Here is a 14,879-nt window from a genome sequence, read left to right on the forward strand (position 1 = left end):
AAAGGCTTGCCCCTTGTGTACAACAGTTAGGGAAGGATATTATGGGGTCTAAACCAGGGCACTAAAATCACACTACAAAATTTTTCACACCCCAGCTTCTGTAAGCTCTGAAATTAAAAGTACACTTTTTGGGGTTATTTTCTCTTGTCAAGCGTATCAAGGAAACTATGCCCTTCCAACTTTCTCTGGGAAAATATTAAATGTTAACAGGTTAAAGCTCTAACTTGACTATTAATTTTGCAGGTTCTACAAGCAAAAATTCCAAGAATTTGATAACTGGAGCAAAAGTCCAAAAGTCCAAAGAGAAAGGATATGAGTGCTTTCTTAGCTAAATTTCCCCTTCTTCTCAATTATACTTTAGCCAGTCCCCTCAATACCCCACCCCACATCAAACCACTTCTCAGGCATAAAGAGAGCTAATAAAACATTGAGCTAGAAGCAATTCAACTAAGAAGTAAATATTACATTATTTAAAAGTAAATTCTAATACTTAAAAAATTCATATCTTGCTTCAGTACTCTCATTCATTCAACAAATATTGGCATGCTTACTTATATCAAGAACTGTTCTAGCAGTGGCAACACAGGTCTGTCCCCACAGATCTTACATTCCCATGAGGTAAGACAGTCAATAAACAGGGTAAAGAAATATATAATAAGTTGGATGGTGATAAACGCTATGCAGAATGAAAAGCTTTCTTACGTACAAAGAACTCAAGAAACACTTTGGAATGAAACCAATTTCACTGAGAACCCTTTCAAAAAAGGAGCTAGAGCTCCATCTATAATCAGCAAAGTATCTGTCAAAGAAAGCCAAGGATCAATGTACAGTGACTACCGGAACAGGTTAGAAGGGCACACTCATAAACCTTTGCTACTGGTTTGGGGGTTTCCGTTTTTACTTTTCTCACTGTTAAAATTCTCAGCATTTATCTCAAATGAAAGTATTATTTAAAACGAAATAATGGACGAGGTTTATTAGATGGGGAAGGGGTAAGTGATTAAGACAAAGTATAAGGATCTTTTCAAAATCCATCTCTAAACATCAATAAACTGCCTCAGAAAATCTCTCACTAGGAATTATACACACACCCATTTGATACAACATGGATAATAAATCTTAACCACCAGTCTAAATCCCTCTTCCCACCTCCCATCCAACATACTTTAACATGGAGATGGTTAAGCAAGCTGCCCATAGCTCTTCTTTGAATTTTCCCTATAGCCCCATTACCTTTATTTTCTAAACAGAAAAACTGATTTAGATAGAAAGAACAAGTTATTTTTGTTTTTGCAAAGTTTATTATAGACTTACAAATTCAATGACAAAAATCAGTAATATTTAAAATGTTAAATGGGAGGGGTATTTTAAAAATGCTTCCTTCTTTCAATCATAAATACTACAGAGCTCTAAATAAATCTTCCTTATAAGCATTGCTGCAGTCTACTGACAATCTTAAAAATGTTTATAAAACGATACCTGCATCAAAACTGCTGTAATACAAAATAGTATTAGCCATTGTCCCACCCCCTCATCACCTGAACTGTTTTGGCTACGGCAACCTGAAAACTAATTATCTTAAACCCAAGAGAAGCCAACATCCTCTTAGTGCTCACTGAACCTTCTTCTGCCAGGACAAGTGTGCTTTTTTAAAAAATACACTTCTAAAACAACCAATGATGTTGCTACAAAATACCTTACAAAATGCCTTTTAAGTAAAAAGATATAGGAAGGAACTGATTCTCAGAAATTGGTAGGAATGTCCAATCCTTCGGCTTCCCTAGGCCACAGGGAAGTAAAATTATCTTGGGCCACACATAAAATACACTAACGCTAACGATAGCTGATGAGCTAAAAAAAAGAAAGAAAGAAAAAAACCAACTCGCAAAACAATCCCATGATGTTTTAAGAAAATTTACCAATTTGGGTTGGGCCGTATTCAAAGCTGTCCTGGACCACATGCAGCCCACGGGTGCCGGCTGGACAAGCTTGAATAGAGTCTTTTTTTTTTTTCTTAAAAAAAAAAAAAAAAAAGAACAAGTGCTCTTAACACTTATCCTTTAGGGTTAATATGTAGTTTTGAGTTTTTCTATATTTCTGGCAAGGGCACATGATTTTTCACCATTCCTTTTTTTTTTTTTTTTTTTTTGAGACGCAGTATCGCTCGTTGCCCAGGCTGCAGTACAATGGCATGATCTTGGCTCAGTGCAACCTCCGCCTCCTGGGTTCGAGCGATTCTCCTATCTTCAGCCTCCCAAGTAGCTGGGATTACAGGCACATGCCACCACACCCGGCTAATTTTTGTATTTTTAGTAGAGACAGGGTTTCACCATGTCGGCCAGGCTTGTCTTGAACTCCTGACCTTAGGTGATCCACCTGCCTCAGCCTCCCAAAATGTGGGATTACAGGCATGAGCCACTGTGCCTCGCTCACCATTCGTTTCTAATTAGAATGAGTTTGCATGTCTTGTATATGTAATTCAGAGGTTGGTAAAAGTGTGCACCACAGTGACAATGATGCAAAGTCAGTCTGTGATTTAAAATTTTTTCAAAAAAGAAGAAGACAAAAGAAAATAAAAAATTGTAAATTCACAAAGTGGATAATCAAAGATTGATACACCGAGGTCAGGCAACATAAGAATTACTCCGAATCAAAAAACTAGTGGAAATGTAAAAGATAGTAACGATTTTAAGATTTGAGTTATGTTCTAAGTACTGTTCTAAATACTGTATTTGTATTACCCTTCAATTAATCTTCCCTCAAATCCTTCCTATGAAGTAGACTTTTCCTTTACAGGTCAGGAAAGTGAGGCATAGAGTGGTTAAGCAACTTGTCTAAGCTATGAGGCCCATGACTCAAACGCAGGCAGGCCAACTCCAGAGCCAAAACAAAACAAAACAAAACAAAACAAAAAAGACACATTAAGCAGGTTTTGAGGTTTATTAAAATAAAGAATTAGCAAACAATATGCAAAAAAACAAAGTTCTTAAGAGTTATGGCTTTGAAAAGCACAATATAGTAAAACCTAATACATTTTTATAAGTATGAAAATAACAGAATTGAAGCATGTTGCTAGAATTTCAGCTTCTACAACATAAACAGAAGCAAAACAAATACAAATAAGCAGCAGACCTACAGTGCAGCCATCAGCTTGGTCTTCATTATCTGCATATGAAATATCTTTTTAAGAAAATGTGGGCAGGTAGATACAAACATTCTATTTCCATGATTACAATCCTCTTCAATTTTAAAATAAGTGAATTTCAAAATACAACTTACACCAACCACGTTAAAAAAAAATCACTTGCCTAACCATTATCTTCTAGAGTTCCTATAGTTAAAATACTTTATGAATAAATCAATGCAACATCATCTTCAATGATATTAGAAGGGAAAATCTGACCCTAAAAGATTTTTTTTTTTTTTTTTCACAAAGAACTTGGGATTCTTTGGCCTTTCTGGAGTTTTGTTATAGCTAACACCAGTCTGTATTAATTAAGAAGGCACCATTAATGAGGGGCGGAAAAATCTACCTGTACACAAAATTCTGTACTTTAATAGCATCTTCAAATAAACCTTTAAAGAATAATGGTTTATGATCATTTTAAGAATTTTAAGAACTGAGTTATTTGGACAAGAACCATACAAACCTTTTTCACTCTGCCATGAATGATCGAAGAATCCTGCTCTAGGACTGGATCTTTTCAGAGAAAATAACTTATCACCTGTTTTACTGCAATTGCTACTAGTAATTATTATATAGCATGTGCTCTTTAAAACAGAAATAAAAATTGACGTGTGAAATCCCTTTCATTGGTTTTGGTAAACCATCCAATTTTGGGCTGTCATTTCAATTATAATACAGTTGTATTTTAGGAGATAAGATAATCTAATATAACAAAGGCTTGATAAATATTGTCACTCTGTAATCAGGACATACTAAACTGCAATTCAGCTAATTCCAAAGAACTTTCCAGGTTTCTGTCCAGCAGGTAGAATTCTTTGTTTATGCAGAAGAAACGCCTTCAATTCTCACATTCGATTTATGCATCTTGTGTGATAAGAAAAGCTCCTAAGAATCTTACTTATATCAATGAGAAAAATGCTGCTGCTCTGGGAGACCTGAGATTACTCCCCAAAAAGCTGCCCTAATAATATCTGATACCACCTATACACCACCACTTAGGAAAACTCTCTCCATAAAAATCACCAAACACTTCTAAAACCACCAGGCTACCTACTACCCTAAGATACTTGCTCATCTAGCTGAACAATATAACGATGACACACATTTATATTCATACCCAAGAGATTAGGTGAGGATTTAACTAGTAAGACGAAGAAGGGATCTGACATTCTTTAAAGTTAAAATATAAGTCCAAAATATAAGTCATCACAAAAGGCTGAACTCAGTAATTATCAAAAAATTCTTCCTTCTTCATGAAGTAAAAAGGATATTTATACATTTTGAGTGGCAAAGGTGATAATGATCCAAAGTACTATTAAGCAACTGACTAGAAAAAGTATAAAGAAATAGATCTAAATTGGTACATCAGATGTTCTCTATCACAGAAGTACAGCACTTTGATAGGTACTATCAAACTTTTTAGTTTCTCTGCTGTTGGAAGAATTTCATTTTTCGTATAAACTTTCTCTTCCAACAAAATACTACCACACAGGGGAAGGAACTGTTCCCCACAGGTACCCTCAGGTAATATGGAAGGTTTTTAACATGAACTCCAGTTCTAATCTTGACAACAGATTTCAGGTATGAGTACTTAATGATCACTTCACATCCTGAAGGATATCTTACTCTCAAATGTTATGAAAGGTATAAAATAGCTACATCCTCTATCTGTGCCATTAGATGTGGCTTGTTGAACTGTCTAGTACTCCTACTCTGGATTTCACCTCAGAAACCCAACCAATTCTATTTTTTTTTATATAGCAACAATACAATGTGAAAAATTATTTATATTCTGACACACGTATTTGACATTTTGATTGACGTCTTCCTTAAATTTCCTCTTAAAAAAAGGGTTAGTTTTAGCAGATCAATAACGTGCCTACTAGTTTACATTTCATGTCAGCCAGACAATACTGACCAGACCAATACTGACCAGACCATAAATATGATGTAGAGATGTTAAACAAATGCATCTCTTATATCTTGCTTTTTGCCAATCAATATCTTTTTGTTGCTTTAATTCATTACTGAGATTTCATTCTATTCTGCTTTTTGCATTACCAAACTGGTTGCAATTTTATTATTCCCAGATTCGGTCTTTTCAGCCAGCATAAATATATTGTACATGCTATGTGATTATTCTAGTGGTGCTAGAATTTTACTATAAAACATTCTGTAGATTAAATTAAAACACATAACCGTAATTTGCTAAAATGGTTTCTTTCAGAGGTACTTTCACTAGCCAGTTTTTAAAAATCTTACTAGCAAATTTTATTTCCTATACATAGATATACGAAAATCCTTAGGGACTGTAAGAATAGCTGGACTGAATAAAGTTTTCATTTAAAGTCCAAGGGTGTGGAGTTGACAACTTTTAGGAGATACAACAGGCTTACAGTTCTCTGTCAAACTCTTAGTTGTTAATAGCTTTAGTACTGTCATTCATGAGACACAACTCCTAAGAGAAAACAAAGAAAAGGCCAATCACGTAAGATCTTGTTAAGACTGTGACATAATGACCCCAAATAAAAACAATTTTTAATTAACTCACAGTAGAAAACACCAATAAAACAACTCTCTAATTTCCACTAGTTTACTGCAGCCCAATGAAGTTGATTACATACATCCGTCATTCAATTGGAGTAATTTTTTTCTACAAATTTGTTCCACAGATCATGCCATAAGCCTGGTAAGTAAAAGAATGATGAAAATGCCAACGTTCTATCAAGTAAGCAAATATTCTCTTTCGTGTGGCCGACAGAACTCTGGAAGAAACAGAAGGCATGTCACGTAATACTTACATTTAAGGCTCAGGTGACTGTCAGAAAGTATTTCTTTTACCCAGCAAAGAACTGTGAGCTGAAACACAAATGGCAGTTCATCTGAAAGAACTAAAACCATCCACTGGCTGCACATTGAAAAAGCAATAAATAATGACACAGAAAACAAAAGAAATTGCATAATTCTTTCCTCAAAAATGCTTTTTTTTTTCTTCACAAGAGCAGAAAGGACTAAGTGGAAAGTCAAACCAAACTAACATTTTAAACAGAAGAATGATATGACTCCATATACTTTCAAAAGGCACCAGAAAATAGAGCTTTCACTGACAGGTAAATTAGGTCATTTTTTTTTTCCAAAATAATTTCTTCATTCTCATGTCATAACTAAGTGTCCATTTGACAGCTCCCGAGAAAAAAACTGGTTCAAAGTCCTTTATCCAAAGCCAAAAACATAATTGATTAAATGGATATTTAAGAGTTTTCGTTCATGTCTTTTCTCTCTAAAGATTGTGTTTTGGGAGACTAGCTTCCACATAAGTACTTAAAAAATGGAAAAAGAGCATCATCGATAAATGAGAGAAGAGTCTATATTCGTTGATGGGTGTTTTGTTTTGTTTTTTGAGATGGAGTCTTGCTCTGTCGCCCAGGCTGGAGTGCAGTGGTGCGATCTCAGCTCACCACAACCTCTGCCTCGCAGGTTCAAGTGATTCTTCTGCCTCAGCCTCCCGAGTAGCTGGGACTACAGGCATGCACCACCATGCCTGGCTAATTTTTGTATTTTTAGTAGACACAGAGTTTCACCATATTGGCCAGGCTGGTCTCGAACTCCTGACATCGTGATCTGCCTATCTCAGCCTCCCAAAGTGCTGGGATTACAGGCGTGAGCCACTGTGCCCAGCCAAGTGTTTTAAAATCAGCTATCCCTACATCCACTGCTGATTCATTTAGTATCAAATCAGTAGCCTCATCCTTGGGGCCCAACTGAAGAGCCTCCTACGGCTCCAGTGCATAGGTCCTTGCATAGGGAGGCTGATGCAACTAAGAGCAATGGGATTAACTACATGATTCTCCAGCACTGATAACATCCATAAAACTGTAGGGAATTAAAAAGGCACCTTAAGTTGGAGCTATAGAATAACAGTCTTATAACCTAGGTTGAAAGTAAAACAAAAGCCAGAAAAAAGCATAACTTCCTACAAATGTAATCTATAAATAGCAGTGTTTTTTAATACAAAAAAGGTACCAAGGACGTAAGGATAAGCATTTAAGTCCAAGTCACTTGAGTGTATTTTATCAAAGGTTATGCTAAAAACTGTCACCCATAAAAGTGCAAAATAAAAGATTAATGCATGTCAAAAATAGAGTTCTTGCAACATTGTCCATAAGCAGCAAACATAGTTGAACAAGGCTGTGCATGCACTGTCACTAGCTATAAAGTAATGCTTATGACAGATTTTGAGTAAATGATGTATACTTGAGATCAGTTATTTGCAATAATTTTTTTAAAAAAGGAAATGTTTTACAAAAGATATATAGCATGAAGTCACATTACACTGAAGAACACTTATCTGTATTAAATGTAAATTTTATGTCATCTAGGAAACTATCATTTTGCTTTTACTGAACACTACCAGTTACAGCAGTGCATAGTGTTCCTTCAAATAAAATTTTATAGTTTCTTTTAAGCCCCTACCACACACTTTTGCAAAACAATGAATTGTACTTTTTTTTTTTTTAAGTTGGTGGGACAAAGAAACTGATAAAAGTACAGCTTCTGGAAGATCGAGAGTAAGAGGGAAAACTTACTCTTCACTGTATATAGCCTCTTATAAGCTACTATAACTTTTCATCATGTGATGCATTTTCAAATAAATTTAATAAAAAATTGTTAGGGCAATAAAGTAAAAGCATGTTCCAGTTTAAGATCAATGCCAAATTTCTGAACTGGGGCATAATACTTACTCTGCATCTTTTACAACACTTCTGAGAGTTAATCACATGAACATGAATACAAACAAATGTAGATTCATCACAAAATACAAATGTATTGGTCACAATTATGTAGAAAAAAATAAGCTGTAATATCTGTTTTCAATGTAAGCTCACAGTATCTGTACTCAAAGTTTCTCTAAAATTAAAAGAAGTCCACTAACAATATAATTGAAAAGAATACTTCTGCATTATGAAACAGAAGATATGGGGTTCAGAGGGGAGCCCATCTGAGTAAGGACTTTATCCAGCCACTGAAGAGGCCCATGAAGATGAATCTCAATCCAACATGGGGTGCTGGTTACATCCTGCCGGTGATATTCTGCTCCCCAACCCTATGAAAATGAACAGATATCATCACAAATCCCTCTTTAAACTGTCAACCACTCTAAACCAATTTTACCATAACAAAAAGATAGCTTTTAACAGTAGAGATATGTAGAATTTACGTAAAGAGAATAACTATCACAAAACCAGTCTTAGTATTCACCATGAAATTAAAAGCAAGACAACAGCTACATTATTTAAAGATTCATGAATTCTAAAGTAATATATAATTCCCTTAAAAGAAACCCTTGGAGCCAGTTATAGTTCATAATTTTTTTTTAATCTTAGAAAGGTAACACAGTACAGTATCTCATAATTAAAACAAATATTTCTGATCTGAGATACATTCTCCCTTAATGGGATAAATGCAAAATAGAAAATTACCACTAGGACACCACAGTAATAATTACTGTAGACAAAACATATTGAAGAATGCAAAAAATGTGGGTAAAATATAAAGGAGAAACAGTGTATTTACATAGCCCCAAAGAATCTGCCTCCAAATATTTATAAATACCATTTTCTCTTAATTTCTTTGTAAGACTTAATGAATATTTAAAGGAAAAATTTTAACAGTATTATAAGATATATAATGTGCAGACGTAAAATTTATGAATAGCACAAAGAATAAAAGAAGGTAATTAAAACTCTTCAACAGCAAGGTTTTCGTATTTTACATTTGAAAAATAGTACAATATTAACTCTAGGTAGATTGGGGTATGTTAAAGATAACGTGGTAATTCCTGGAGAAACCACTAAAAAATGTAAAGAGATGTCACTTAAATGCTAATAACGGAATCATATATAAAAAATAAAAATCATAAATAGCCTCATGTATGATCATGTCAGGGTTTTTTTTTTTTTTTTGAGACAGAGTTTCTCTCTTGTTGCCCAGGCTGGAGTGCAATGGCGCAATCTCAGCTAACTGCAACCTCCGCCTCCCAGGTTCAAACTATTCTCCTGTCTCAGCCTCCCAAGTAGCTGGGATTACAGGCACCCACCACCACACCTGGCTAATTTTTGTATTTTTTAGTAGAGACAGGGTTTCACCATGTTGGCCAGGCTGGTCTCAAACTCCTGATCTCAGGTGATCCGCCTGCCTTGGCCTCCCAAAGTGCTGGGATTACAGATGTGAGCCACCGCACCCGGCCCAGGTTTTTTTTTTTTTTAACCAAAATTTTTTTATTTTCAAGTTGTTTATCAGATAAGGCATCGTAGATATTGATCAATACATGCATGTATAATTTAATGTGGCAGTCACATAGTGATTATCCTTTAAGGTGGGAAATTACTGGGATGAACTGAGCTGAAACCTTTAGCCTAAAACTCCAGATAAAAATTAAAATAGAAATTTTTCACTTTTATTTTCCTGGATTTATCAAGTTCTCTGGTTTACTGCTTATGGTAGTCCTGGCCCAGGAAAACTGGGTGGGGGAGGGAGGGCGGTCAGGGGAGTGAAGAAGATTGGGGAGTGGAGATTAAAATAAATATGCAAAAGTCACATTACTGTACAAGAAGGGAGAAATGCCTTCAGGGTAACCAGTAAACTAATGTATACAATAGATCTACAGCAAAGTATCATGAAAACACTGGACTGGGGCTGAATATCAAAAAGAAAAAAACCCATGCACAGCGTGTGACAGGTGCTCTTCTTGTGCTAAATTCTTAAGAATCATGTAGATATAGTACAGATTGCTTAAATACATGACTAAAATTCTTTTCAAATTTTAAGCACAAATCTTTGGAATGTCAATACAGTCAGGTGAAGAGAGTAGATGAAAAACTTGAAAAGTTCCTTTGAACTTTGCAAATCCTTAATATTAAGGTTGGTGGAAAAGTAATTGTGGCTTTTGCCATTACTTTTAATAACAGTACTTAGCTAGAAATGAAATAATTTTAGTATTCTAAAGAATTCTGCCAAATTACCCTAATGAAATCTAGTAATAATAATCAAAACTGTTGAAGCTAAGAGACTCAAATAGCAATTTTAATATTAAATGCTGATACGGTTTGGCTGTGTCCTCACCCAAATCTCATCTTAAATTGTAGCTCCCATAATTCCCACATGTTGTGGGAAGGACCCAGTGGGAGATAATCATGGGGGCAGTTTCCCCCATACTGTTCTCATAGTAGTGAATAAAGTCTCATAAGATCTGATAATTTTATAAGAGGTTTCCCCTTTCATTTGGCTCTCATTCTCTTGCCTGCCGCCATGTAAGACACGACTTTGCTCCTCCTTCGCCTTCCGCCGTGATTGTGAGGCTTCCCCAGCCACGTGGAACTGTGAGTTCATTAAACCTCTTTTTCTTCATAAATTACCCAGTCTTGAGTATGTCTATTAGCAGCATGAAAATGGACTAATACAAATGCTTTCTAGAAATTTAGTCTTTTAACTAAAATTCCTTGTAATCTCAGCCCCTATTCAATATCAAAATCAATATCAATCATGTATTTTATAATGTCTAGATTACAAAATGAAATCTTAGATCTATTATGTAGTTAAAATTACGAATTCAATAATTTTATTTAAAAACCTGTTAAATCAGGCCAAAAGCAATTATCAACTTTCATTTAACAAATAATTTTTAAAAATTATAACCTAAAGTCATAATATACATATTTATAGTGACTCAAATTATGTTAGAGGTCACAACTCACCTTGACAAAACTCATCCGAATGGTACACATTTTGGTGAGCTCATATACTGCCTCAAACCCATGGTTGACAGACTGAGCCAGAAGCTGAGCAAACTCCTGATTGTTAAAAATTTTGAGGCTGCAGCTGCTGGGAATCTTACACACAGTGGTGGGATGAAAGCCATGATGAAAGTTGCAGTTCCTACTCTGTACAAATATGCTGCTGTCACTGAGGCATTCCGCATACACCTCCCCACCAACATAGTACAGATGAACACCTTAAAAAGACAAACATCACAAGAGTCAGCTTAAAGAGTCATTATAATGAAATCAAATAGACTGTATGGTGCAACAGAAGTACTCATTAATCCACAGCAAACTTCCAACAGTCTTTAGACAGAAGTTACCACTAGATGGCCTTCTGCCGCCAAAGATAATCAAGAGGTTAATGTCTGCCTGCATCTACAAGAGTGAAGCCTCAAGTAGGCAGCATATTAAGTTATCCATTTTTAGGTTGTTCTCTTTTTCCTTTTCCAACAATCATTTATCATCTCTATGAGAGAAAGAGAGGGCTAAAAAAAAACCCAAATCATCTTTTGATGAGTCTTTTCAAATAAATGCTCAGTGCTATCAACTATCATAAACAGTCATTTGACAGACTTTTGCACTCTTTGTGCTAACAAAGAGGAGAGCAACACTAAAAAAAACCAAAGTTACATATATAATTTCAGGCCACAAGAAGAGCTTTGAAATGGCAGATTTATCTTACTTAAAATTTTTTTATATTTAAAAATATGTATGTTCCTTTGCAAGAAGTGAAGGCAAAGAAAAGAAATACTTTAAAAATATATAAATATGTGGAAATAGTTTTAACATTAAATATTCAAATTATATAACTAAAGCTAGTCACCTAGTATTTTCCCAACATATCTCTCCACCACCCCAAAACTAATCCATGAAAGAAAAGGTCCTAGAACTATATGCTGGGGAAAAAGAAAAAACTGATTCTAGAATTTCAAAACTCACAAATAGATTTCCCTTAAATTACTTCTACTGTGATGGAAGGAAAAAAAATCAATGCCTAGAAGTGAGGCACTTCACTGAAAAAACTAAGGCAAGTTGGCAGTAAACTCAAAAGACAATGAAAACTTTGTTTCGCAACTTATTTTTGACCACAAGATTTTTTTGAATCACTTCTATAAGAAATCCTATCACAATTATATTTATTTACCTTTTATTCCTATTTTGGACCAAGATGCCGTCAAGTTAAAGAAGCAAAACGCAGCAAGGGGTAAAAACAAAACGTCTCAAGAAACAGGCAATACACTTTACCTGGGATGGGTTTCCTTCCTGACCACTTGATGCATGAGACTTTGACATTTTATTGCAGTATGAAAAGGGCCCGGTTTGTTATGGCAACTATCTTGCAGGATGAATTATTAATAAAACCTTATTGCCTAAATTTAAAAGATGGGAGCAGTGGTGGTGAAGCCACTGGAACATCATTCACACTAGATTTCCCATTTCTAATTCCGCTCCTCTCACATCATGGTAACACTTACAAGACATCTCAACCCAAAATACTCCACAAATACCTTAATTATAAAATTCTAACCCTTCACCAGCATTCATACACAATATTCCATAAATATGTGTCATACATTTACAATGAGGCACTCTTCTAGCTACTGGGGATACTGTTGTGAACAAAGCAAGTTCCTGTACAGCTTATGTTCCAGTCAGGGTAACACTCAAAAAACAAAGTGGTAGTATGATTTCAGATCCTTAGCACTGGGAAGAAACACTAAGCAGGACAAAAAAATGAGGAAAGATCATGTCTTTATTTGATTAATACATTCTTCAATATCGGCAACTTAAGGCAGAGGGCATGTGTCAAACTTCTGTGTAAGTTTCTAGCACCTTTCACAATGCATGGTTCATGGCAAGTACAACAAATGATTGAATTCGATTAAATGTAGGAAAATGACAAGATTACCTTTTCCAATGTGTCGCCTAGTGTTTTCAATTGTCGAATTACGATTAACATTTGACAACAAACCCAAGCAGAATCTACTTTTGTTATTTGAAGGATCTGTGAATCCATCTACTAACACACTAGTAGAAGATGCGTGAAAAGCTTCTCCAACACGATTGTTTAATTCATAGTAGACTATTGAACACCAATGTTTAGGCTCTTCATAGGCAACAGGCTGAACATCTGTGAACAAACCAGAAAGAGAGTTTAATAAATATCAGAAACTCAGATTGTCCATGTGTTTATCTTTTAACCCAACCCAAGTATTATATGAAAAAGAAAATTTTCAGATATTTCACAAGTCTCACTGTCCTTCCTAGCTGTGAATCTATATCCGAAAACAGGCACTAGAAATCGACTTGAATATGACAATTTAAAAAATTATAGAAATACCAGGATCGGCAATAGTCGTAAGCTTGCTCAGGCTATAAAATACCATAAGGCTGAATGGCTTAAACAACAGAAATTTATTCCTCACAGGTCTGGGGGCTGGGAAGTCCAAGATCAAGGTGCCAGAAGATTTGGTAACTAGTGAGGACTTGCTTCCTGGCTTGCAGACAGCTGCTTTCTCACTGTGTGCTCATATGGCCCCTCCTCAGTGCATGCTCTTGGAGAAAGATGTTTCTTTTCCTCTTCTTTAAGGGAACTAATCTCATTATGACAATCCCACTCTCAAACCTAATTATTTCCATTTTCAAATACCATCACACTGGTAGTTAGGACTTCAACATATGAATTTTAGGGAGATTCAATATGGTCCATTAGCATTCCACCCCAGCAACCCAAAATTCACATCCTTCTTACTTGTAAAATACACACATATATTCTATCCCAACAGCCCCTGAAGTCTTAACTCATTTCCACATCAACTCTAATGTTGTAAGCCCAGTATCATCCAAATATCATCTACATATGATATATGAGACTTGAGGCAAAATTCCTCTCCAGCTGCAAACCTATGAAACCAGATAAGTTACGTGCTTATGGTGGGACAGACACAGGATAGACGTTCCCATTCAAAAATGGAAAAACAAAAAATAAGGGAGTGATGATGGGTCAAGGAAGTTGAAAACTTAGCAAAGCAAATTCCATTAGGCCTTAAGGCTGGAGAATAAACCTCTTTGGTTTGATGTTCTACCCTCCCAACCATCTGGGTGGAGTGAGGGGGTGCCCAGGCCTTGGTTCAATACATGAATTTTGGGAGGACACAATTCAGAACATAGCAGCAACAACACATTTTTAATTGTTTTTCTAACATAAACTAATTCAGGTTTAAATTTGAGATAAAAAATTCTTTTTCAGAGACCTGAAGGATTTAATTATAATCAGTATCTGTAAAATTATTTTAAACAAAAAAGTTAAACTAAAAAACTAAGTGAGACTCAGCAAATTAGGAATAGAGGGGAACTTCCTCAGCTTGATACAGAACATCTACAGCTAACATCATACTTCATGGTAGGAAACTAGAAGGTTTTCTGCTAAGATCAAAAACAAAGCAAAGATGCCTCCTCTCCCACTTTTCAACATCATACTGGAAGTCCTTGCTAATGCCATAAATAAATAAAAGGTACACAGATAGGAAAGGAGGAAATTGTCTTTGTTTGCAAATTACATGATTGTCTATGTAAAAATAAGAAAGAGCAGACCAAAAAATTCCTGGAACTAGTAAGCATTATAGCAAGGTTGCAGGATACAAGGTTAATATGCAAAAGTTGATTGCTCTCCTATACAGCAACAATAAACAAACGAAATTTAAAATAAAAAAATTATAATTTACATTAGCATCCCCCAAAATTAAATACTTAGGCATAAATATAAAAAAATAGGAACATGCTCTATGAGGAAGACTACAAAACTCTGATGAAAGAAATCAAAGAACTAAATAAATGGAGAAATACTGCACATTCAAGAATAAGACTCAATA

At 35.2% G+C, this 14,879-nt stretch overlaps 1 protein-coding gene across 22 annotated transcripts in view; it reads right to left on the minus strand.

Moving 5' to 3' along the window:
* Positions 1 to 2,925: 2,925 nt before the first annotated feature.
* SMAD5 (SMAD family member 5) overlaps positions 2,926 to 14,879 on the minus strand; it is a 49,736-nt gene continuing 37,782 nt past the window's right edge. For all 22 annotated transcript variants that reach the window (XM_063643244.1, XM_063643249.1, XM_063643251.1 and 19 more), the window contains 3 exons: positions 12,917 to 13,138; positions 10,942 to 11,198; positions 2,926 to 8,291 (listed from right to left, as the gene is read on the minus strand). In XM_063643244.1, coding sequence (XP_063499314.1) covers positions 8,148 to 8,291; positions 10,942 to 11,198; positions 12,917 to 13,138 — 623 coding nt within the window. In that variant the 3' untranslated portion in view covers positions 2,926 to 8,147. The remainder of the gene's footprint in view (positions 8,292 to 10,941; positions 11,199 to 12,916; positions 13,139 to 14,879) is intronic.

The sequence above is a fragment of the Symphalangus syndactylus genome, chromosome 7 (genome assembly GCF_028878055.3).
Source record: "Symphalangus syndactylus isolate Jambi chromosome 7, NHGRI_mSymSyn1-v2.1_pri, whole genome shotgun sequence".
Classification (NCBI taxonomy): domain Eukaryota; kingdom Metazoa; phylum Chordata; class Mammalia; order Primates; family Hylobatidae; genus Symphalangus; species Symphalangus syndactylus.